The sequence below is a fragment of the Rhinatrema bivittatum genome, chromosome 2 (genome assembly GCF_901001135.1).
Source record: "Rhinatrema bivittatum chromosome 2, aRhiBiv1.1, whole genome shotgun sequence".
Taxonomy (NCBI): Eukaryota; Metazoa; Chordata; class Amphibia; order Gymnophiona; family Rhinatrematidae; genus Rhinatrema; species Rhinatrema bivittatum.
Window position 1 is genome coordinate 310858634 of NC_042616.1, and position 23947 is coordinate 310882580.

Genomic DNA, 23947 nt, shown 5'->3' on the forward strand with positions numbered 1-23947 from the left:
ACCCTCTTCCACCACCTCCATGGACTCATCAGTGTCTACCTCATTATCCTCTATGCCTGCCACCTGTTCGCCTTCAGGCTTCCCTCCCCTGTCTGGTGGCGTTTCAGGGAAGCTGGGATGTGTAGTCCTTCTCTTCTCCTGCGCCCCCTGCTGTCTGGCCCTGGTATTGTAGTTGTGCTTATGGTAGCTTGTCAGCTCCTGCCAGCGGCCGGGCTGCGCTACATCACACTTTGCAGGGACTATTGCTGTGTAACTTATTTTTTTCACTCCATCTATGCTAGGGTTCTCTATGAGGTGTAGAACCCAACTCCTTTCCCTCCTAGAGCCCATTATGGGTCCCACTGCCTCAAGAAAAAAAATCATGCTTTCCTAGCGTGTAGCAGATGGACTCAGGACCAATGGGTATAGTGTACTCCTGATAGCAGTTGGAGACTGATCAGATTTCAATCTGACGTCAGCCCTAGTACATATACCCCCTTTAACAGAAGAATTGAAACAAAAGTGATTAATACTGCTAACCTCTCAGGTGGTGCCTTTAGCACTATGGAGTTTTTCCCCCTTCTTGTTTTTGGGCAGCCTGTAGCTTTGGTAATCGCCCATGTATCAAGTGTTTTCCTATGGACAGCAGCAGGATGTCAGTCCTCAGGATTCCCTCCCCTGGGAGCTAGTTTCTCCATGAATTAGCTTTATCATGGACTAAGGGACTGTTCTGGGAGGCAGGGAGGTGACTACAGCTGCATATGCTCAGTGAATGTTGAAAAGTGTAGAATCTTTGAAATTAAAATTCCATACCAGGCTCCCTTGGATGACATCACCCATGTTTGAGGACTGAGATCCAAGTTGTCCATCGGGGAATACCTGTTACAGATAAGTAGCCTATTTCTATGAATATTGAACTCCTGATGTTTATACTAACCTGCACTTTCCAGAAAGGACAGTCAGATAGGTTGGATCTATAGAGTGATGTCCACTGAGTTTACTACTGTTTTTTACATGTCAATGTGGTTTTTTAGTGACAGATGACTTTGTTCATTGTTCAGGTAAAAGACTAATATTGATCCCTTTCATTTTTCCAGGTATGAAAGGGTACACCCTGACACCAGGCTGCCATACACAACTAACCAGTTTTATTTGGAGGCTGCTGCAAAGTACCTCAGTGCAAGCAAAATGAAGGAGATGAATGAGGTTTTGTCAAAACTTGATACAGAGGACCAGCTGACCTTTCTAAAGTCACGTAAATGTTGGACTCAGGCTGCTGATCTGCTGAAGAGTAAGGGCCGAGAAGAGGAAGCTGCCTACCTGATGAGGCAACATGGAGATCTGCTGGGCGCAGCCAAGCTCACAAGCAGAAAGGAGTTCCGTGCATCCTGCCTGCTTGCTGCTGCCCGTCTTGGTCTAACTGGTTGTGAAATTAATATGGAGGAAGTTTTAATGGAAGCACAAAGCCTTTGCTGGGAAGTCGAGAATTTATCTGGCTATGCTGAGGCAACTCTTCTGCTAGGAATTCTAAAGAATAATTCCAAGGATATCACAGAAGCATTCCGCATTTTTTCAAGAATCAATCACAATGTTGGTGCTGTAGAAGCACTCTTTGAATATGCCCACTGTAATGTTGAAAGCTCATCTGTGCTATCATTGGCAGCATTTGGCTTAACAATGCTCATCAGTCTGGTTAAAGCACTACAAAGGGCAACCACTAATGCCGAGAAAGAAATGGTCAAGTCTTGTTTTGAATTTTTTGGGATTTTGCAAGTGGATAATAATCAGTGCCACATCCAACAGAAGGAAGGTGCCAGGATTCTACAGCACCAATTTGACACAAGTCATGATCTCAAAGAAAAGAAAAACAAAGATGGCTTGTATTGCTTGGATGTTGAAGATGTGAAATTCATACTAGAAAAACACCTTTTGAGGAGACTGTGCTTTATTACACAAAAGGTAATGGGACAGGTTTACCCAGACATTTGCACAAAATTCATTGTGGGCCTGGACTGTCAAAACAATGCATGTGAAGATTTCCATCGCCCAGTGCTGAGGCATGAGGCAAAGTCCATGCTTTCTTGTAAAAGTAATCTAGCAACTGTAAGTGGACTGCTTCTGGAAGCCAAGAGAGTATTCCGAAAGGAGCTATCAAATGAGCTTAAAGAGATTGAGAATATCTTGACTGCTGATGAGTATAGCTCGTGCAAATCTCTTTTGGAAGCCTTTTTCCCTAAACATTTTCATTTGAGAATTCTGTCTGAAAACACGGGAGCATGCAAAGAAATCAGAGATTTTAAAAATAGTTTTCCTAAACCCTGCAAGATGGTATTGAATGAGTACATCAGTTCTCTGTTTAAGCATGCAGACAATGTGAATAGAAGAGAATCAACAGATCTGTGGCTGAATGCGATGCGGGTTTTCGTCTTGTCTTCCCACTATCCTGCCAGCCTTGAGAATCTCTTTGCTCAAGAGGAACACAAATATAACAAGGAATACAGGTCACAAGAAGCTAGAAATTATGAAAAGGACAGACTGGAGAAAGGCAGGGGAGATGGAAGAAGAACTAAGGGCATAGAGGGGAGATATGGCATGGTATTGCCAGACAAGTCTGAGGAAAATCCAGAGGTCTCACATATATGCTTCTTTAGACTTCTTCAAAGCTCCATAGACTATTTATATGTTCACAAAAACCCAGAGAGTTGTAAATGGCTATTTTACAGGTTCATGAATATGCTTGTTAAAAAATGCATTTTACCTTTAATTCCCAGCATTGGAAATACAGTTATGCTTCTGGAATTCCAGTTTATTTTATGTTGTGCTGTTCTGATGCGACTATTGAAGAATGTCTCTGTTTGTCTCCCTAAGAGCTATATTGCTCTTCTACACTATTGGGAGTTTATGTTTGGAAAAAAAGATAAGGGTATGGTGGTGAAGGACACCTATTCCATATTATGGGAGTATAAGCCAAAGGATGTAAATGGGGCTGCCAGCTCATTCAAATATCACCTTTCATATCTTGCAAAGGTTCTGTGTGGAGTTGAGAATGAAATGTTCAATGTTCTTCTTGATTCTTTCAGTGACATTGATTATATCACTTCAGGTGAGGCTGAGCGAACTGTGGTGTTGTGCTTAGTGATGCTGGTAAATGTCAACAGAGTGCTCAACCCTGAATGCAAATCCATTTTACGTAGTCATTTTCCAGAAATCAAATTTAAACTGATGGAAATGAAAGAAAAATTTCCTTCCAGGGTGCCTGAAAGGCTGATAAAAGTTGTGGCTAGGGTCACTGAAACCACAGACACCGGCGAAATAGTTAACTGCTTACAGGAATTGTTGATTGAACGAGATGATGAGCATTTATTTGAATGTCATTGGAAGTGGGAGACGACATATGGAAAGGGGGCTGTGCGAGGTATCTTTTATGAGAAAGTGAACCAAGAAGTATTTGGCTCTCTCCTATATTCTGATGAAAACTTTGAAGAACCTGAAATGGAACAAGAAAGAGACTTCTTTGCGGAACAGAAAGATGATCCACTGGTAGCCATAGCATCCAAGGTGCAACAGAAGGCTTCCGCTAAGAAAAGGCTGGATTACCTCTTTCGTCTTGTCTGCTCCTGCATAAAATGGAAGCGAGTGCTGCGCACTAAAATTGAACCAGCTCAAACGGAAATGGAAAATTCTGTGCCAGCCAGCTTTAAAAAAGCAGATGTTGACAGAACACAGTGCGACATCTGCGGTGTAAAATTTGTTCAAAATCCCAGAAATTTCTTTATCCAGTCTGAAGAGCTTGAGGCCAATGCTTCTGAGGCTGGGACACTGCCTAAGACTGATCTAGAAGAGCATGATATCATGGAGAGTAATGAAACCCAAATAGCAAGCGAGTCCTATGAAAACCACATTGCTCTTGAGCAGCACAAAAGAAATTCTACTGCTTACAAGAAATACCTTGACTTCTTCAAAAGCCATGTGGATCTAGTTCTTTGTGAGGGGAAGGAGGTCGTACAGAACATCATACAGGCTGCAGAAGATCACTTGGAGTCCAAAGAACAATCTAATCTAGAGCAGAAAAAAATCCAAGATAGTAGCAAGAAAATTATGGATAAGGTAGAGGACATCTATAAGAAAAAGGCATGGGCTGATGGTAAGATTATCCTGATGTTTGTCATTTATATAAAAAATGTTTTAACATACTTATTTATGAGGCTAAACCTTGAATTGCTGTTTTTTTGCAGCTAAGCTTTAATCCAAAAAAACATAAATTGATGTATTTGGGCTATTGAATTCAAAGGGCCAATTACCATGGGGTAGAAACTTTAGTTACCAGTTTTTATTTTATTTTTTTTTTCCCAGGAATTAACAGCAATTATTATAATGAACAAAAATGGGAGAAAAACAGTAGAAAATATAACTTGTTTTCCCCTGTGATTTTCTCCCATTTTTATTCATTATAATAAACACTGCAATTCTGGAGGCCACATCTACAAAAGGATATAGACAAGGTGGAAACTGATCAAGGGAGGACTATCAAAATGGGTCCTGGCCTGCACAATATAAGCAGGGTAGATTTGATTTAGCCTATTAATCAGGAAGTCTTGATTTTAATTGTGGTTTTCCACAGAAAGTGCATATTTTAAATAAGTATGGTGGGGCGGATTTTAAATGCCCTGCGTGTGTAAATCCAGCCGGATTTACGCGCGCAGGGCCCTCGCGCGCCGGCGCGCCTATTTTACATAGGCCGCAGGCGCGCGCAGAGCCCTGGGACGCGCGTAAGTCCCGGGGCTTTGTAAAAGGGGCGGGAAGGGGGCGTTCCCGAAACGACACAGCGTTTCGGGGGCGGGCCCGGGGGCGTGGCGGTGGCCCGGGGGCGTGGTCGAGGCCTCCGAACCAGCCCCTGGGTCAGGTGACGGCGTGCCAGCAGCCCACTGGCGCGCGCAGATTTACATCTGCTTTTAGCAGGTGTAAATCTGCCAACAAAGGTAAGGGAGGGTTTAGATAGGGCCGGGGGGGGTGGGTTAGGTAGGGGAAGGGAGGGGAAGGTGGGGGGAGGGCGAAGGAAAGTTCCCTCCGAGGCCGCTCCGAAATCGGAGCGGCCTTGGAGGGAACAGGCAGTGCGCGCTGGGCTCGGCGCGCACAGGTTGCACAAATGTGCACCCCCTTGCGCGCGCCGACCCTGGATTTTATAAGATACGCACGGCTCCTCTGTATAGACAAATGTGCAGGGAGGCATTAAGGCTGGGTTAGGTCCTGAAGCCTGTCATCTACAAGCACCATTTACTGCCTTAACAAGGAAGTAACTTCTGGAGAGAGAAACTCATGACAAGAATGGACTGTAAAATCACCAGATTAATGGGATCTTCTAGAAGGAGCTCAGTTGCTTTCTTAATTTTTTTTCTTAACCTATAGGGGAGTCGCTGGGAACGCCATAAAATTGGGCACTGCTTATAGTGGATGTTCTGTTGTGACTTCTCTAATAGTCATTAACCATGTTTAGAAAGCTTCATAGAGATAGGCTCAGAGGGGGGAGGTGCATATTCAGTAACTCACTGAACATACTTGTCTGATGTTTTCCGGCTACATGTCGTTGCATAACTTTAAAACCTAACCAATTTTGTTTGAATACAACAAGTTAGGGTTTAAAGTTACCTGGCCTTGTGTGGCCAGTTAACTTGCCACTTAACAGAATATCTTCAAAAGATATCTGATTAAGTAGCCGTGATTTTTCATTTTATTTTTTTTAAGTTCAGGCCTGCGGCCTATTCCCTGCCCCACACACACAAATATTAAATTAAATGGCCCGAACAGCCCCATACCTCTCTGATGTGGATTAAATATTTTGTTACAGGGTATGCTGGCTGGCCATACCCTCTTGCCCCAGTTTTTATTTTTCTTTAATCTGGCTCCTTTCTGCCCCCCATTCTCACTCTCCACTTCTTTGCAAGCTGGACCGCTGCTCAAACAACCCACTCCAAATCTATAAGATCCTGGCTGAAAGCGAGTATTTTCTTATCTGCACTCAACACTTCCAGCTTTGCCGTGAACTGACAGTAATGCTGGTAGCTTATGCTTCCAATGTAGCTGCTGTCAGAGCAATATCTAGAGCAGGCAACAAAATTACTTGCTCCCTGCCAGGGTTTTACGGGGGGGGGGGGGGGGGAACGGGTTCCGGCTTACAAAGAGGTTGTAAGTGGATGGAGAGTAGGACGATGAGCAGGAGGGGGAGCTTTATTAAACAAGAAAAAAAAACAAAAGAGGGGAACTAACCTATAGACACCACTACAGTTTTTCTCAGAGGACAAGCAGAATGGGAGTCCTCTGCCTGGGGACATCACATAACATCCAGGGTTGCTGCTTATGCGCTCAGATGACCCTGAAAGAACGTAGACTTCAACTCGACAAGGTGGAGCACCTCTTTGGGTCAAAGAAGTCCAAGCCATCAGCATTGATAGACCTGAAAGCTGCACTGATGGACACAGCGCCATCGACATCGGCAGGACTGTACTGACCTCGGTCGATCTCCAGGATGAGGATGACTGGTTCCTTGTCATTAGCCTCTCTGCACTGGGGAAGGACTGGGCCTAGCATCGAGGGAAGCTGAAGAAGCGTCGGCATTGGTCCCCGTTGATGCACGGTGCCGGGCACGAGGATGCACCAGCTGCGATGCCCCTGAAGCAACCCCGTGACGAGGAATGCCAATCCTCCATTGGTGCCATGGATCCACAATGGTCTCCACCGGTCCTGATGCCAGTCACTGATCTGCCTCATGGGTCCAAAGAAGATCTGGTTTCCCCCTCCTTCCTGCCAGTCGGTGTTTGCATCAGTAACGTTTGACGAGGAGCTGGAGCGCCCCCTTCCTGCTGGCAGTGGATCTGGCGCTGCAGGGTTTTGGTCTTGTGGCACTAACAGCACCAGAGCCAGTGCTACCCATCATCAAACTGCTGCTGGAGAAGCTCAACATGCTTATTGGTGCCTTAATGACCCAGATGGCGTCAGTCCCTGTGGGGCACTGAAGCTTCCCCCTACCGATACAGTGGTTGTTGCCAGTCTCCAGTGATGCCAGTAGAGATGCCGAGGCCTGCCACCCCCCATCCAGTCCAGTTTTACCAGTGCCTGCATCTCTGAACAAAGGCCAAGCACCTAGAGACCCAACCCCTATGGCTTACAGTGAGGAACCATAGGGGGATGACGATTCTGAGTTCTGCTCTGAGGGTCTCCCTTCAATCCCTTCTGTTCTGAGGGTCTCCCTTCAATCCCTTCTCTTCCAGAGGAGCGAAGGAAGTCTCCGCCTGAGGACTTAAACATTGCAGGTTTGTAATGGTGATGGCGGAGGACATCCCTTTTCAATTGTGAACGGAGGAGGATGCCAGGCACAAAATGTTTGAGATCCTCCAATTCATGGAGCTTCCTAAGGAGATCGTGGCGGTCCCAGTACATGAGATTCTTAAGGAGTTCCTGTTGAGGATATGGAAACACTCCCTCACAGTGCCTCCCATTAATTAAAAGGCAGACAGGATTTACTTCGTCCAGAAGGCTGCCAGATTCAATAAGAGTCAGTTGCCTCACTAGTCAGTGGTGGTCGAATCCGCCCTCAAAATGGCCAAGTGCTCTCAAACTCATTTCTTGACACCCCTGGGGAAGGACCATAGAGCGATGGACACTCTTGGGAGGAAGGTATTTCAAGATACCATGCTCATTGCCCACATTGCTGCCTACCAGTTCTACATGAGCCAATACTTGCTCTTGGAAGCAGGTACATGAGGTGACTGAGCAGCAGGACACACTCATGTGCAAAAGGACCTGGAGTGCAGAAAACACGAGGTGCATGTGGGGAATCAGCACCTGCAGAATAGCATTGCTGCGGCCTTGGATCTCCGACCAGAGGCACAGGAATGATAGGGTGAGAGATACTGTGGCCTAACCTCAGGATCACCATGAGATGCTCCAACAACTCTCCGCCATTATTCTGGACCCGTCCTCATCCAGGAGGCCAGCGAGACCAAGGCTAAGGAAGTCTTTCTTTCACCAAAGGCAGTACAATCCTCCGCCGCTTCACTCCCGTCAACACCATCAGGGCTCCCGTGGCCATCCCAGGCAGCAGAGAGCCCCCGTCCCAGCCGGCTCCTCAGTTAACCCGAGAATGGATTTTGACTGGGCTAGAGGGAGCGTAGGCCAGTTGCCAATACCTAGGACAATGGACCTTCCAGTTGGGGGCAGGCTCCAGTTCTTTTGAACCAGTGGCCCAGAATAATCTCAGACCTGTGGGTTCTCTCCATCATCCATCAAGGGTACCACTTGAATCTATTGGGTGTCCCGCCAAATTGCCCTCCATGCCCATTTTGGGAGCCAGTAGCACATCAGGCGGTACTACTAGTGGAGCTCTCCTCCCTCTTAATGGCCAGAGTGGTCGAGCCTGTACCACCAGGGCAAATAGGGTGGGGATTCTACTTCAGGTACTTCCTGAATTCCAGAGAGAACAGGAGGACTCTGTCCCATCCTAGACCTAAAGACCTTGAACAAGTTTCTAAGAAAAGAAAAGTTTAAGATGGTTTCCCTGGGTACCTTGATCCCTTGTTTACAAAAAGAGGGACTGGGTGTGCTCCCTCGATCTAAAGGACGCATACACTCATATCGAGATCTTCCCCGGTCACAAGAAGTATCTACGATCTGTGGTGGGAAATCAGCATTTCCAATACCGGGTGGTGCCGTTCGGGTTTGCGTCAGATCCACGGATCTTCACAAAATGCCTGACCATAATGGTGGCACACCTCTGAGTGTATATTTTCCTGTATCTGGATGATTGGCTGTTCAAGAGCACATCTCAGTCAGGGGCAGCCAGGCCCATGTGCTTGACCATCCAGGTGTTGAAATCACTAGGGGTCATTCTCAACTACCCAAAGTCCCATCTAATCCCATCGCTTCAATTGGACTTCATAGAGCCCTGCTAGACAGAGCTCAGGCCTTCCTGCCTCACCAGAGAGGGCTGTCACCTTATAACCATCAAAGCAGAGATTCAAAAGAGCCAGCAGATGTCAGCTTGGCACATATTGTGACTTTTGGGCCATATGACCACAGCCATCCATGTCATTCCCTTGGCACATTTACACTTGCGCAGAGCCCAATAGACCCTGAGGTCGCAGTGGTGCCAGGCCACTCAGGGCCTCCAGGATTGCATCAGAGTCATCCCTTTTCTCCGTGACTCGTCCTGGTGGCAGGTACTTTCCAATCTGGAATGGGGGATCTCTTTTTAAAGTCTCCCTACTCAAATTGTACTAACCACGCATGCATCCACCCTAGGGTGGGGAGCTCATGTAGATGGGCTCAGCACCCAGGGTCTCTGGTCTCCTGAGGAATGCTCTTGTCAAATCAACTTCCTGGAGCTTTGGGCGATCAGGTACATGCTATGGGCTTTCAGAGATTAGCTGTCCAACAAAGTTGTCCTGATCCAGACTGACAACTAGGTAGCTATGGGGTATGTCAACAAGCAGGGAGGCACGAGATCATACCTCCTGTGTCAGGAAGCAGTTCAGATCTGGTCGTGGGCCCTGTCTCAGGGTCATGTACCTGTCCGGAATGGACAATGTGGTAGCGGATAGTTAAGTCGAGCCTTCAGACCCCATGAGTGGTCCCTGGACCTGGGGGTAGCAAATCGGATATTCCTCTTCTGGGGGAGCCCAGACATAGATGTTTACATCCCCCTGCAACAGGAAGATGCCTCGATTCTGTTCCCTGTTCAGGTCAGATGGCAAACCAACCTCAACCCCTTTGCCCATCATTGAGGTAAGGGTCTTCTATATGCGTGTCCTCCGATTCCCTTAGTGGTGAAGACTCTCTTGAAGTTTCGTGAGGACAGAGGGAACTATGATCCTCATAGCCCGTTATTGGCCAAGACAAGTCTGATTTCTATTCCTACGGGAGCTGTCCATCCGGAGACCAATCAGTCTGGGAATTTCCCCAGATCTCATCACGCAAGATCAAGGCAGGTTGCGGCATCCCAACCTCCAGGCCCTATCGCTCACGGCCTGGATGTTGAGAGGTAAATCCTGCAGCCGCCTGATCTTTCAGGAGTGGAGGAGTAACCTAGTGGATTGAGCAGTGGGCTACGAACCAGGAGACCAGGGTTCGAGTCTCACTGTCGCTCCTTGTGACCTTGGGCAAATCACACTACCCTCCATTGCCTCAGGTACAAACTTAGATTGTAAGCCTTCTGAGGATAGGGAAATACAAACAGTACCTGAAAAAAAGTGTGAAAAGCAGAATATAAATCTAAATAAATAAATCTAAATCTTTCAGAGGATGTGTCTCAGGTCCTGGTGGCTTCTACAAAGCCTTGCATTAGAAAAGTGGAGGAGGTTTTCCATGGAGTGTGAGCAGAAAGCCCTTGATCCATTCTCCTGCCCCACACAAAAATCTGCTTGATTACCTGCCACACCAGTTGGAAGCTGGCTTAAAAACCAACTCTGTTAGAGTTTATCTTACTGCAATTGACGCATACCACCAAGGTGTAGATGTACGCTTATAGTTGTACATTTCATGTGGGGCCTCCCTCAATTGAAGCCTCACCTAAAGCCTCCCACTATGTCTTGGGACCTCAACGTAGTATTAGCTCAGCTGATGAAAACTCTTTTTGAGCCGCTGCACACCTGAGACCTGAAGTACCTGACCTGGAAGGTCATATTTTTGGTGGCGGTCACATCAGCATGCAGGGTCAGTGAGCTCCAGGCCTTAGTGACTTATCCACTTTATACTAAATTTTATCATGACGGGGTGGTCTTGCATACGCACCCTAAGTTCCTGCCTAAGGTAGTGATGGATTTCCATCTTTTTTTTAATTTTATTTTTCTGCAATTTACATATTAACACAAGCATCTCTTGTAACAGAAAAAGAGGTTTGTAAGGAGTATGAATACATTTACAATGAACAGAAAAAATAAGAAATTATTACATCTATACATTCCCCTAAATATAGAAGGTAAAAAGGGGAGACCAAGAAAGAAAAAGGAGCATAATCCAAAATCATGAAAAAGAGAAAAAATATAAAGAGAAAACAATCACCGCAATATATCAGTTGTCCAATTCATGCAAGGAGTTTCCTCTAGGTGTGGGAATCCAAGAAAACCCGAAGCTCTGAAGGTTCAAAGAAAATGTAATTAACATTTTCTTACAAGGATATCGTAAAGTAAATTGGGTGTCCTTTAACAAGACATCTGATCTCATAGACAAAAATATTTTCCTATGATCTTGAATCAACCTAGATGTATCAGGATAAATCCACAATTTCTGGCCATAAAACGTATGTAACCTATTACGAAGAAAATACCTAATCACAGTGTTTCTATCTACCAAGAAAGCAAAAGACACCAACTATGTGGCTCTTTTAGTAATCTCAGTCTTTTGTGATGATTCAAGAATGTTGGTCAGATCAAGGGTTGAATCCTGAGACTGACTTCCACCGGTGACTTCTTGAGTTTGTGGCAAATAATATGCATTTGTTATAACAGGCATTGCAGTTGCAGGTATCTTGAGAACAAAAGATAAATAGTTCTTGAAAACATCTGTTGGTGAAATCAATTTAGTGTAAGGAAAGTTGAAAACTCTAGGTTCAAACTTCTCAAGGAATTTTCAATATTTTCAAAATTCTTTGTATAAATCAAATTGGACTGCACCAAGCCATTTTGAATTTTTTCAACTGAGGCAGTACGAGATTCCAAAATTTCCATTTTACCACTCTGAGAGTGAACTTGTTTTTCCATTGCAAGTATTCGGTGATTAGTGTCCAAAGAAATCTTAGTTAAAGAAGAGATAGAGGTTTCAAGGGATACCAAAGCATTCCATAGCACATCTAATGTTATAACAGAGGGTTTTAAGAGCAGAGGATTCACGGCCAGGGTTTCCTGCACCATATTGCCTAGGCTCGATGCAATGTCCTGCCTCAGGCTCTCAGAAAGAGCCAGCGTCGAGGCCTCTGCTGGAGAACCTACCACTTGAGACACCCCCACCAAAGGGGGGCTCTTCTTACCAGCAGAAACAAAATCCGCTGCTGCAGAAGATGGCACAGATCCTCCGACCTCCTCCATGTCTGTCCCCTCCAAAACCGGCATCCCCGGTAGAACTGGCAGAGGATCTAGATGGTCCGTCGACCCCCAATGGGGAGGAGTAGGTGGAATTGGCACATCGGGGCTCAAAGAGATCTCCTCGGCCACCGAATTTGGCATCCGCTCCTCAGCACCACCAGCAGTGGCTCTCACTTCTGGAACCAAAGTCGGCATTACTGTGAGAAACCCCTCAATCTGTGGCTGATGTAAGTCTGGTAAGGGAGAACTAGATACAATCTCCCTTACCTTAGCCTTACGCTTGGTATGAGGCATCAGGATAGAGGACATTTTTTAAAAAGCGTCGGAAATAGAGAGAGCTCTCACTCTGCTTTCTCATTCGGCGGCCATCTGGGTTTCCCCATGGATTTCCATCATAACCAGTCAATAGTCCTGCCAATATTCTTTCCCAGGCCTCATTCGCACCAAAGCGTACACAGTTTGGACTGCAAGCGAGCTTTAGCCTTCTATCTGGAGCGGACAGAAGCCCATACACAGTCTACCCAACTTTTTGTTTCTTTTGATAAGAATAGGTTGGACATTGTCATTGCCAGACCCTATCTAATTGGCTAACAGATTGCATCTCCTTCTGTTATGCCTAGGAGGGACTGCCTCTTGGGGATAATGTCAAGGCTCATTCTGTCAGAGCCATGGCAGCGTCGGTGGCCCACTTGCGAGCAGTTCCCGTGGAGGAAATCTGCAAGACTGCAATGTGGAGTACGCTCCACACATTCACATCTCATTACTGACTGGATAGGGATGGTTGACATGACAGTAAGTTCGGTCAGTCTCTCCTTCGAAATATATTTGAGGTGTAGAATCAAACTCTCCTGCCTAGGGCTTGTTGTTCGGTTTCAAGTTGTCTCCCCCTTTGTTACCAATATCACCATTGTTGTGCTCGTTGATACCTGGTTGGGTGTCTGTTGGCCCCCTTTTTGTGTTTGGGAGCAGCCTGTAGCTAGGGATTCACCCATGTGTGAGGACTAATATCCTGCTTGACCTCGGAGAAAGCAGAATTGTTTGCCTGTACAGGTGTTCTCCAAGGACAGCAGGATATTAGTCCTCACAAAACCCGCCTGCCACTTTGTGGAGTTGCGTTTCTCCTATATTTTTTATTTTAATTATATTTCTATGTTACATATCTGTAGAGGGCCCCCTCATGGGCGCATGGTATATAGAGCATGCTGGACATGCTCAGTGTTCCTAGTCAAAGTTCTAGAAACTTTGACATAAGTTTTCCGCATCGGGGCTCCATCTGATAATGTCACCCATGTCCCCAGAGAACACCTGTTACAGGTAAGCAGCTCTGCTTTATCCACATATGAAGGGTTTGGGGAGATGGGATCTCCACTAAATAGGATCATTTATTTAATATTTAAGGGGTAGGGAGAAATTGGGCTGCAGGCCCATACTTTAAAAAAAAAAAAAAAAAACCAGTGATAACTTAACCAGATATTTTTTAACATATCTGGTTAAATGGCAGTTTATCTGTCCACACTAGCCTGAATAGTTTTATATCTTCTCTGAAGGAAGAGTAAAGTTATCTGGCTAAAATCAGTTAGGTTAGCTGGATAACTTAGACCCGCTTCGGAATGCCTCTTTTTATTTTTTAATCTGGCTAGATTTTAGCCAGAAAAGAGCCCCAATGTTCAAAAACTTGCAATTTAGCCAGATAAATTATGAGTTGTCTGGCTAAATGTCTTTGAATATTGAGCCCAGAGTGGCTTATGAAAACAGAAATTCTGCAATAAGGATACAAAATTACTAAACCACAATAAAATAAAGGCGACATGGACAGAGGGAATCTGTCGTCATGCAGTGGTAAGAACTTATCCAAACCTTTTTTAAACCTAGCTACACTAACTGCACTAACCACATCCCCTGGCAACAAATTCCAGAGTTTAATTGTGCGTTGAGTTGGTGATACACTAATGTCTGGATCTAGGAGCTATGATTGCGGGGTTCCAGAAGGTGCTTTCTTCCATGGTCCCTGACCAAGGACTGCCTCTAGTGAGCAGACTAAGGAAGCAGTAATGGTGATATAAAATAGGAGAAATAAATCCCTGGGTAGTTGCAAATGAAGACTCATGCTGCCATCTCCCAGCTCTGGTTCCAAGTGAGCTGCAAGCCCAAAGGAAAAGGAGGAAACTGCCAGATCAAAAAATCCCAAGTAAGGCCTCTCTTAAATGTAATACTTCCTCTGCTATAAAATAACCAGAGCTCTTCCCTATCCAACCCCTCCCTCCTCACAGAGAGATTGGGACATATGCATGGATCCCGAAGTCTCCACACTGCACTGCCATATCTCTTCTTCTCATAAAAGCAGAAATCTCCAGTACAACTGACACAAGAGCAGAGTAGCTTATGCCCTGAAGACTGCCAAATGCAACATCTGCAACCTCTGGAACCCTCGTAATATCTAAGGAAGAGAGAGAGGAGAAGCAGTAGTCACAGCAGGACTAGAGAGCTGATGGGATTACTGACCATGTAATCAAAGGGGCCTGCAGTCCTACAAACTTTCTAAATTTTTCATCATGATTTAGCCACACCCAACCCGTTTATGTTTTATGGGTCCTTATGTGTTTTTTCCAGTACTGTACTTGCTAGAATATGAAATGCTCATATCCGGTTATTTATATTTCTTGATGCCTTTGGTCCCTTTTCGTCACCACTTCTACAGGCAGGCTCCCACTGAGAGACTGCAGCAACAGGGGAGAGTGGGGACCAGGGCCAATCACTTGTTATGCTGCTCCTACCCCAAATAAGAAAGGAATAAGGCATTATTTTATCATATAGTCTAATAGGAACTAAAGTACACAATGCATTAAGAAAAGTGGAAGGCCAAACAACTGCCAGCTTGGTTTAAAGGCGAAGTGAAAGAGGCTATTTTAGCCAAAATCTCTTCCTTCAAAAATTGGAGGAAAGATCCATCTTAATAAAATAGGAAAAAGAAAAAGCATTGCCAAGCTAAATGTAAAACATTGATAAGACAGGCTAAGGGAGAATTTCAAAAGAAGCTGGCCATAGAGGCAAAAATTCATAATAAATTTTTAAAAAGTATATCTAAAGTAGGAAGCCTTCTAGGGAGTCGGTTGGACCCTTAGATGATCGAGGGATTAAAGAGACACTGAGGAAATATAAGGCCATCATGGAAAGACTAAATGAAGCCTTCGCTTTCGTATTTACAAATTAAGATGTTGAGGAGATACCCATTCCAGAGACGGTTTTGAAGGGTGATGATTCAGATGAACTGAACCAAATCACGGAGAACCTAGAAGATGTAGCAGTCCAGATTGCCAAACTGAAGAGTAGCAAATTGCCCGGACCATATGGTTAACACTCCAGGTTTTGGAAAGAACTCACAAATTAAATTTCAGCTCTATTACTAGTAATTTGTAACCAGTCATTAAAATTGTCCATTTCCTAGAGTGTAGCCAGATGGACTCAGGACCAATGGGTATAGTGTACTCCTGATAGCAGATGGGAGACAGAGTCAGATTTCAAAGCTGACATCAGCCTACATATACCTGTGCAGGAAGCTCTGCTCTTCAGTATTTCTCCGTCTCCTAAAGCAGATAAGGACACAACCACACACTAGAATAGTGTTAGCAATTCTAAAACAAAGAAGAAAGAAAATGTACCTCAAGAAGATGAGCCCCACTCTCCTGAGGTGATACCTAAGGGTCCCTCCCCCAGTCGAGAATTCCTGAGGTGATTTCCGAGATCCCTCAGAGGTAAGCCTTGGTCCGGTAGCCGGCTCCCGGCATGGACCTAGCCCCCAGGGTGGCTTAGAGGCAGTGGCTATTGAATCGAGCACGGTGGTGAAGGTAATTCCCTCTTGCCCCGCAGCCGGAGACCGCCAGGCACGAGACCGGAAAACACCAAGACCAGATAATGTTACGAGCGCGCGCGGGCGCGGTCGTCGTAAGCGGGTGGTGGTGAGCCCTTGGGCCACGGCAGGACTCAAGGAGGAGCCCCAAGCCGCACCGTGGGAGGTGAGCTGAGCAGGCATGGTGAGCGAGGCAGGCAGGAACAGAAGCAAGGAGTCCGACACGGGGAAGTTGACTAATGAACGGTCCTCCGACTGTTCCCGGCCCTTTCGGACCTGCCGCAGGGAACGGCAATGGGCAGCAGGCCGGACAGAGGCGAGGGCAGACAGAGTCCTTAAACAGAAGACATCAGACGGGGCAGAGGCAGGCTGAAGCAAGACGGAGACATCAGGACAAGGGCTGAAGCGAGACACAGGAAAGATCCAGGCGAGCAGGAACTCCGATGCTGGGATACTCACATCCGAAGCCCCCTCGGCTGGCAGAAGCTCAAGAGCCCGTGGGACGAATCCCTCCTGTTGGCCACTCCAGGGCCCAACAGGACAGAAGGCTCAGGAACCAGACAAGGACGTAGGTCAAGGCAGAGACAGGAAGACATCCGGGCAAGGGCTGAAGCAGATACTGTAGACAAGGCTGGACGGAAACATTGCACTGTCCATCAGGGCGCCCTACTCAGCCCACCCGTGGGACTGAGTCGCGGACCACCCTGTCCCAGACACGCCCTACACAGCCCAGGAAGGCTGGTCGCAGACCACACTGAGAAGGAGGGTGCGGGGAAGACCCAGGCGAACAGGAACTCCGATGCTGGGATACTCACATCCGAAGCCCTTACGGCTGGCAGGAACAGGAGCATACATCTAGGCAGGGACACAGGACAGGAACCCAACAAGGCATAGGCGAAACCGGGGGACCTGGATCGGCAAGGATACAGACGACTGTAGGACCTGATCCGAAGGCCCTTTGCAAGTGAACAGAAAGTCCTTAAGTACTGGAGGTAGAAGGCAACTCCCTGGGAGGAGCTTGCCAGGACCGCCCACCGCTGGTCCTATAAGTCAGGTGGAGAGCTGCGGGCCAGCCCCTAGGAAAGGGCGTCGCCAAACAGGAAGTCCAAACGCTGGCATGCAAGCCACGGCACAGCTAGGCCTCTCAGGCCCTGGAGCAAGTCCCGGATGGAACACAGGCGAGGCCCAGGCTTCAGAGCGGCCTCTGGAGGAAGGTAAGAGACCTCCTGTAGCGCAGCAACAGGGGGGATCGCAACAGATAAGGTAGAAACCTTCTTCTAAGTCTCCGGTCTCTGAGGCTCGAATTGCCGCACCGATCGTCCATTCCGGTGTCTGTAAAATCGGGTTGAGCAGCCCCACCTGGGTTAGACCACGATCTGGTGTGAGGGTCCACACACGTGGTGACCCTCCGGGGAGGGGTCACCATCTTGTTCGCGTGGTCGTCTGCGCCATTTCCCCCCTTGATCGCCGTATTGCCTGCTCAATGGAGCCGTGCGCACAACCGACTTGTACGCAGAGCGGCACACAACTGCCGTGCGCACACCTGCAGGCACAACGGTGCCGGGCGTATAGCAGCCCGCACAAATAGCGCCGTATGCACAGCGGTGTGCACATCTCAGCCAGGCGCACAAAGTACTAACCTGCATGCCATCTTGCGCATCCCGCAGGCACATCTTCGGTGCACCCGGAGCGCACAACTAAGCCTCCCGGCGCGCATACCAATGCGCACAGACGGGTTTTGAGTCACTTCATGCGCACAAATCATGGCACCGCCGACCAAGGGACAAGCCCTCTGCCCAGCTTGCCACCTGGAGGCCAGCTTCAAAGGAGGATGGGCCTTAGAAGCCCTATACCCCCTGGAACCCACAGCCAAGGAACTCCTACTGTTCCCAAAAGTGGACGCCATGGTCTGCGCAATCTCTAAGCGCACGACCATCCCAGTCGAAGGAGGAGCGGCACATAAGGATGCCCAGGACAGACGTCAGGAAGCCATCCTTAAACAGTCCTTTGTAGCAGCAATAACCCTGCAGATCGCTTCCTGCTGCGCCATAGTAACATGTACCTGCTTGCTTCTCTCCAGAGACGCAACCACGTCCGGTGAAACATTGGAACTCGCGATATCCTTCCTCACAGATGCGACCTCAGACCTAGTGCGCACCTCAGCCAGGGGAGTCTCCTCCATAGTGGCAGCCAGAAGACAACTATGGCTCCGAAATTGGTCAGCCAATGCAACCTCCAAAGCGAACCTCACGAGAATGCCTTTCAAAGGATTCCTCTTGTTTGGAAGCGAATTGGAGAAGTTAGCCAACAAATGGAGCGAATCACCAGTACCTCGTCTACTGGAGGATAGGAACAAAAGAAACCAGCACTCCTTCCCCCGAAGAACCAAGGGCAGAGGAGCTCAGCACTTTAGACCGTACAAGAACACATACTACCAAGCACCTCGCTCCGCGGGCAGGGCTCAGTCCTTTCGGAACAGACACAACAAGAGGGGAGCAGGCTCAGGTACAGGCTCCAGCCGTACCCCATAATGAGAATCAGCAGACCCATCCACAGGAAGAAGTCATTGGGGGCAGACTTACCCTCTTCTACCAAAGATGGGTCGAAATAATTTCGGACAAGTGGGTCCTAACCATCATTCGAAAGTGATACTATCTGGACTTCCACAGCATCCCTCCAGACAAATTTGTGAGATTACCGTGCCACGCCCTCTCCAAGAGTACGGCAGTGGAAACCACACTGACAAAACTAATCAGCCTAACGGTGATAACCCCGGTGCCCACGCACCAACAAATTACTGGTCACTATTCCATCTATTTTATAGTTCCCAAGTAGGAGGGAACGTTCCGGCCCATCCTGGACCTCAAGACCATCAGTCGTTACCTGAGAGAGTACCACACTTCCCAAGGAAAACCCTACGCTCAGTCATAAGGGCAGTACAGCCGGGAGAATTGCTGACTTCACTGGATCTATCCGAAGCCTATCTCCACATCCCAGTACATCACGACCATCAGCGCTTCCTACGCTTTGAGATACTGGACCATCATTACCAGTTCCAGGCGCTACCCTTCGGACTAGCTACTGCCCCTCGGACTTTCACCAAAATCATGGTGGTAGTGGCGGCAACACTGAGGAAAGAAGGAATCCTCGTACATCCTTACCTGGACGATTGGCTGATCAGGGCAAAATCTCCAGAGGAAAGTCACCAGGCGACCACCAGAGTCAAGAATCTACTGCAGAATCTCAGGTGGGTCGTCAACACAGCCAAGAGCTGCCTGCAGCCCTCCCAGTCGCTAGAGTACCTGGGAGTCCGCTTCGACACCAAGCAAGACAAGGTTGTCCTCCCCCCTCCAAGGAGAAGGAAACTGATGGGTCAACTGCCTAAACTGTTGAACTATGCTCGCCCCACGGTATAGGACTGCCTCCATGTCCTCGGTCTCATGACATCAACCCTGGAAGTCATTCCATGGGCAAGGGCCCACATGTGCCCACTACAACGTTCCCTACTGTCATGATGGGACCCGACATCCCAGAACTACTCCATTCACCTCCAATTACCAGCAGAGGTTCGGGCACAGCTCCAGTTGTGGCTACAGGAGGACCACCTGAGCGAGGGAATAAGACTGTCCTCACCGAACTGGATCTTGCTCACCACGGATGCGAGCCTGCAAGGGTGGGGAGCCCACTGTCAGGAACTGACGGCCCAGGGACAATGAGACAAGGAAGAGGCGGGATAGAACATAAACCAGCTGGAAGCCCAAGCAATCCGACTAACCTGTCTACGATTCGGCCACAGACTCCGGGGGGGGGGGGGGGGGGGTCTGTCAGAGTCATTTCGGACAATGCCACAACATTTGCCTACATCAACCACCAGGGAGGGACCAGGAGCCAACAGGTGTCCCTGGAGATAGACCCCCTCATGGCGTGGGCGGAAACAAACCTGCAAGGGATCTCAGCCTCCCACATCGCGGGAAAGGACAAAGTCTCTGCAGACTACTTCAGCAGAGAGAGCCCATATCCAGGGGAATGGACGCTGTCTACCACAGCCTTCCAGTTGATAGTAAACCACTGGAGAACCCCAGCCATGGATCTACTGGCAACCCAGTCCAACGCCCAAGTTCTCAAGTTCTTCAGCCGCAGATGAGAACTGCAATCCCGGGGAATAGATGCCCTCGTCCAGACCTGGCCACAGGAAGACCTGCTGTATGCTTTTCCCCCCATGGTCACTACTGGGCAGGATCATCCGCAAGATAGAACACCACAGGGGACTAGTACTTCTAGTGGCCCCAGACTCGCCAAGAAGGCCATGGTATGCAGACATGCGAAGACTTCTTGCGGGGAACCCTCTGTGCCTACCTCCACACAGGGACCTTCTCCGGCAAGAACCGATCCTCCACGAAGACCCAACTCGATTCTCTCTTACGGTCTGGCCCTTGAGAGGACTCGCCTGAAGAAAAGCGGATACTCTAAGGCAATGATTGACACCTTGCTCTGAGCATGCAAGTTCTCCACATCCCTAGCTTACATACGAATATGGAGAGTATTCGAAGCCTGGTGTGAGGACCGCGAGATCCTTCCACAAACAGTCAAAATTCCCATGATCCTGGAATTTTTGCAGGACGGCTTAAAGAAGGGGTTGTCTCTCAACTCCCTCAAGGTTCAGGTGGTAGCGCTGGCCTGCTTCAGAGTCAAAGTGGACGGCATCAGTCTATCAACCCATCCAGATGTTTCCCGCTTCCTGAGAGGGGTCAAACAAATCTGACTACCACTAAAGTGGCTGGTGCCTCTATAGAATCTCAACCTAGCACTAGACTTCCTAGCAGGGACTTCCTTCAGACCAACACGCGGCCTGTCACTACGGCTCCTGACCTTGAAGACTGCATTCCTAGTGGCAATATGTTCAGCCCATCACATCTCCGAGCTTCAAGCACTATCCTGTCTGGAACCGTTCCTCAGGTTCACACTGGGAGCCATACAGCTACGCACTGTCCCCTCCTTTCTACTGAAGGTGGTTTCTCAATTTCATCTAAAACAAACCATCTTGCTGCCATCTCCAGATGAGCATAAGGACTCAGAAGACTCATGCCTTCTTCACCATCTAAACATTGGCAGACTCCTAGTCCGATACCTGGAAAGATCGTAATCTGTGAGAAAGACTGACCACTTATTCGTCCTTCACAGCGGGAAGAAACAGGGGGAAGCAGCCTCGTTGCAACCATAGCACGCTGGATCAAAGAAGTAATCAAGGCGGCCTAAGTAGAGTCAGGGAAGCCCCCACCTCTGCAAGTCAAAGCCCATTCAACAAGGGCCCAGGCAGTGTCCTGGGCAGAAACCAAGATGCTGTCGCCCGCCGAGATTTGTTGGGCGGCAACATGGTCCTCCATACTCACCTTCTCCAGGTTCTATCGCCTGGATGTCCAGGCCCGGGAGGACAAAACCTTTGCAAGGGCAGTACTAAGTGGGCCACAGGCAGCCTCCTGCCCTGTTCAGGAGTAGCTTTTGTACATCCCATTGGTCCTGAGTCTATCTGGCTACACGCTAGGAAATGGAGAAATTACTTACTTGATAATTTTGTTTTCCTTAGTGTAGACCAGTGATCCCCAAACCTGTCCTGGAGGGCCACCAGCCAGTCGGGTTTTTGGGATATCCACAATGAATATGCATGAGAGAAAATTTGCATGTTATGGAGGCAGTGCATTGTAACCTTGATATTTAAAAAGGGCTCCAGGGATGTTCCGGGAAACTATAAACCAGTGAACCTGAGTTTAGTGCTGGGAAAAATCTTGAGAAACTATTCTAAACCTGCCAAACAATCATTGATGCACTATCAACAATGCGATTAATACAAGTGATCAATGTCCCAACACACAAAGCTGGACACACCATAGACCTCATCTTCATTAACCCGAAGCATGGTTAACCCATGAAACTAACATTAACAAAATCCCCTGGTCAGACCACCACCTGATTCAAACCAACTTGACTTACAACTCCAACCTCACAACAACACAAAACAGACCAAGAACAATAACTTACTGTCCTACATTCAACATGGATGTCCTCCAAAAAAACCACTCCAAACTGAATTAACAAATATAGACCTTTCAAACTCCGAAAACGCAACAAACTCATGGCTTAACATCACCAAAACTATGGCGGACAACATCAACCCCACTATCACAAAAACAATAAAAGACCCACAACATCTCAAGCAGTGGTACAACGAAAACATCAGAGAGGCCAAACGCCAGCTCCGGAAGAAAGAAAAGGCATGGCGTAAGAATAAAACAACATCTATGCTAATCGCATATCGAAGTTACCTCTCCCACAACAAAAATCTTATTAACAATGCCAAAAAAGAATTCTTCTCAAACAAACTCAATAAGTTCCAACACAACCCTAGAATGCTATTCTCCATAGTACAAAACTTCACCAAAACCCCAACCAACCAGATAACACCATGCACAAAAACAGTAGCGATGACTTTGCAGAATTCTTTAATAAGAAAATAACATACTTAATCAACAACAACCTTAACTGCAACAGCCAAACCATCAAAATGAAAATAAAGGATATACCAAAATGGTCAAACTTTGACCCAGTCTCCTCCCTTGAAATACAATCAATCATCAAAAAATTGAACCCTGCCAACCACCTCCTCGACAGCATCCCCATAAAAACCATTAAAACTATGGAGCCCATCCTAATTGAAACACTTACCAATATTATCAACCTATCTCTGACTGAAGGAACTACCCTAACCGATTCAAATCAGCTGTAATTAAACCGATCCTAAAAAAGAACAATCTAGACCCCGACAACCCTTCAAACTACCGCCCTATGTCAAACCTATCCTCAGAGCCAAGATCATTGAAAAGATCGTTCACTCCCAACTAAATGACCACCTTGAACAGAACAACATCTTACACCCAACGCAATTTGGCCTCAGGAAAAACTTAAGCACAGAAACACTCCTACCCTCATTGAATGACACCATACTAAGAGGATTTGACAACAGGCAGAAATACCTACTCATCCTCTTAGACCTATCAGCTGCATTCGACACTGTAAACCATACAATTCTCCTGGACAGACTGATAGAAATTGGACTAACCAACATAACCCTTCGATGGTTCTCATCTTACCTATCTAACAGAAGCTACCAAGTATCAATTAATAACACACTATCCAAAAAAATTAACCTTAACACTGGAGTTCCCCAAGGCTCCGCCCTGTCCGCCACTCTTTTCAACATGTACCTACTTCCAATATGTCATCTTCTAAACAATCTCAGAGTCACCCACTTCCTCTACGCAGATGACATACAAATTCTAATACCCATTCGAAATACACTGGAAGATACCTACAAGGAAACAGCCACACTCCTAGGATCAAACAACAACTAACACACATGAAACTCATAATAAACATCGAAAAAAATGAAATAATAATCATGGATCGAAAACCCAGCCCTTCCCCACCACCACCACTCAAACTTGAAAATCAGATGAACCCAATCTCCCCAGTAACACACACAAGAAACCTAGAAGTCATAATGGACAACAAACTATCCTTCAGAAACCACATAACAACCAAAATTAAGGAGGGATATCACAAATTGTTAACTCTAAGACATCTAAAACCATTCCTAACCCCAAATGATTTCAGAAAGGTACTTCAACTTCTCATCTTCTCAAACATCGACTACTACAACTCCCTACTTCTTGGACTACCGTTTTCCAACATCAAACCACTCCAAATCCTACAAAACTCAGCTGCCAGAATCCTCACAGGTGCAAAAAAGAAGGCACATATAACTCCCTTACTTATATCACTACACTGGGTACCAATAAAGTTCTGAATAGAACACAAAACACTGACCATCTTACACAAATTATTACACAAAGAACAAACTGACCGGGCAGGCTTAAACCTCACCCCCCATAATCCTCAACGAAACCTACGATCAAACAACAAAGGTCTACTAGCAGTCCCCTCCATCAAAACTGCACAACTCACCACAACCCGAGAAAGAGTACTCTCCATTGCC

At 47.1% G+C, this 23947-nt stretch overlaps 1 protein-coding gene across 3 annotated transcripts in view; it reads left to right on the plus strand.

The window, feature by feature from the left end:
- The window catches only part of TRANK1 (tetratricopeptide repeat and ankyrin repeat containing 1), a 265426-nt gene that overhangs the window by 234830 nt on the left and 6649 nt on the right, over positions 1 to 23947 (plus strand). For all 3 annotated transcript variants that reach the window (XM_029589706.1, XM_029589707.1, XM_029589708.1), the window contains one exon: positions 1077 to 4123. In XM_029589706.1, the coding sequence (XP_029445566.1) occupies positions 1077 to 4123 (3047 nt within the window). The remainder of the gene's footprint in view (positions 1 to 1076; positions 4124 to 23947) is intronic.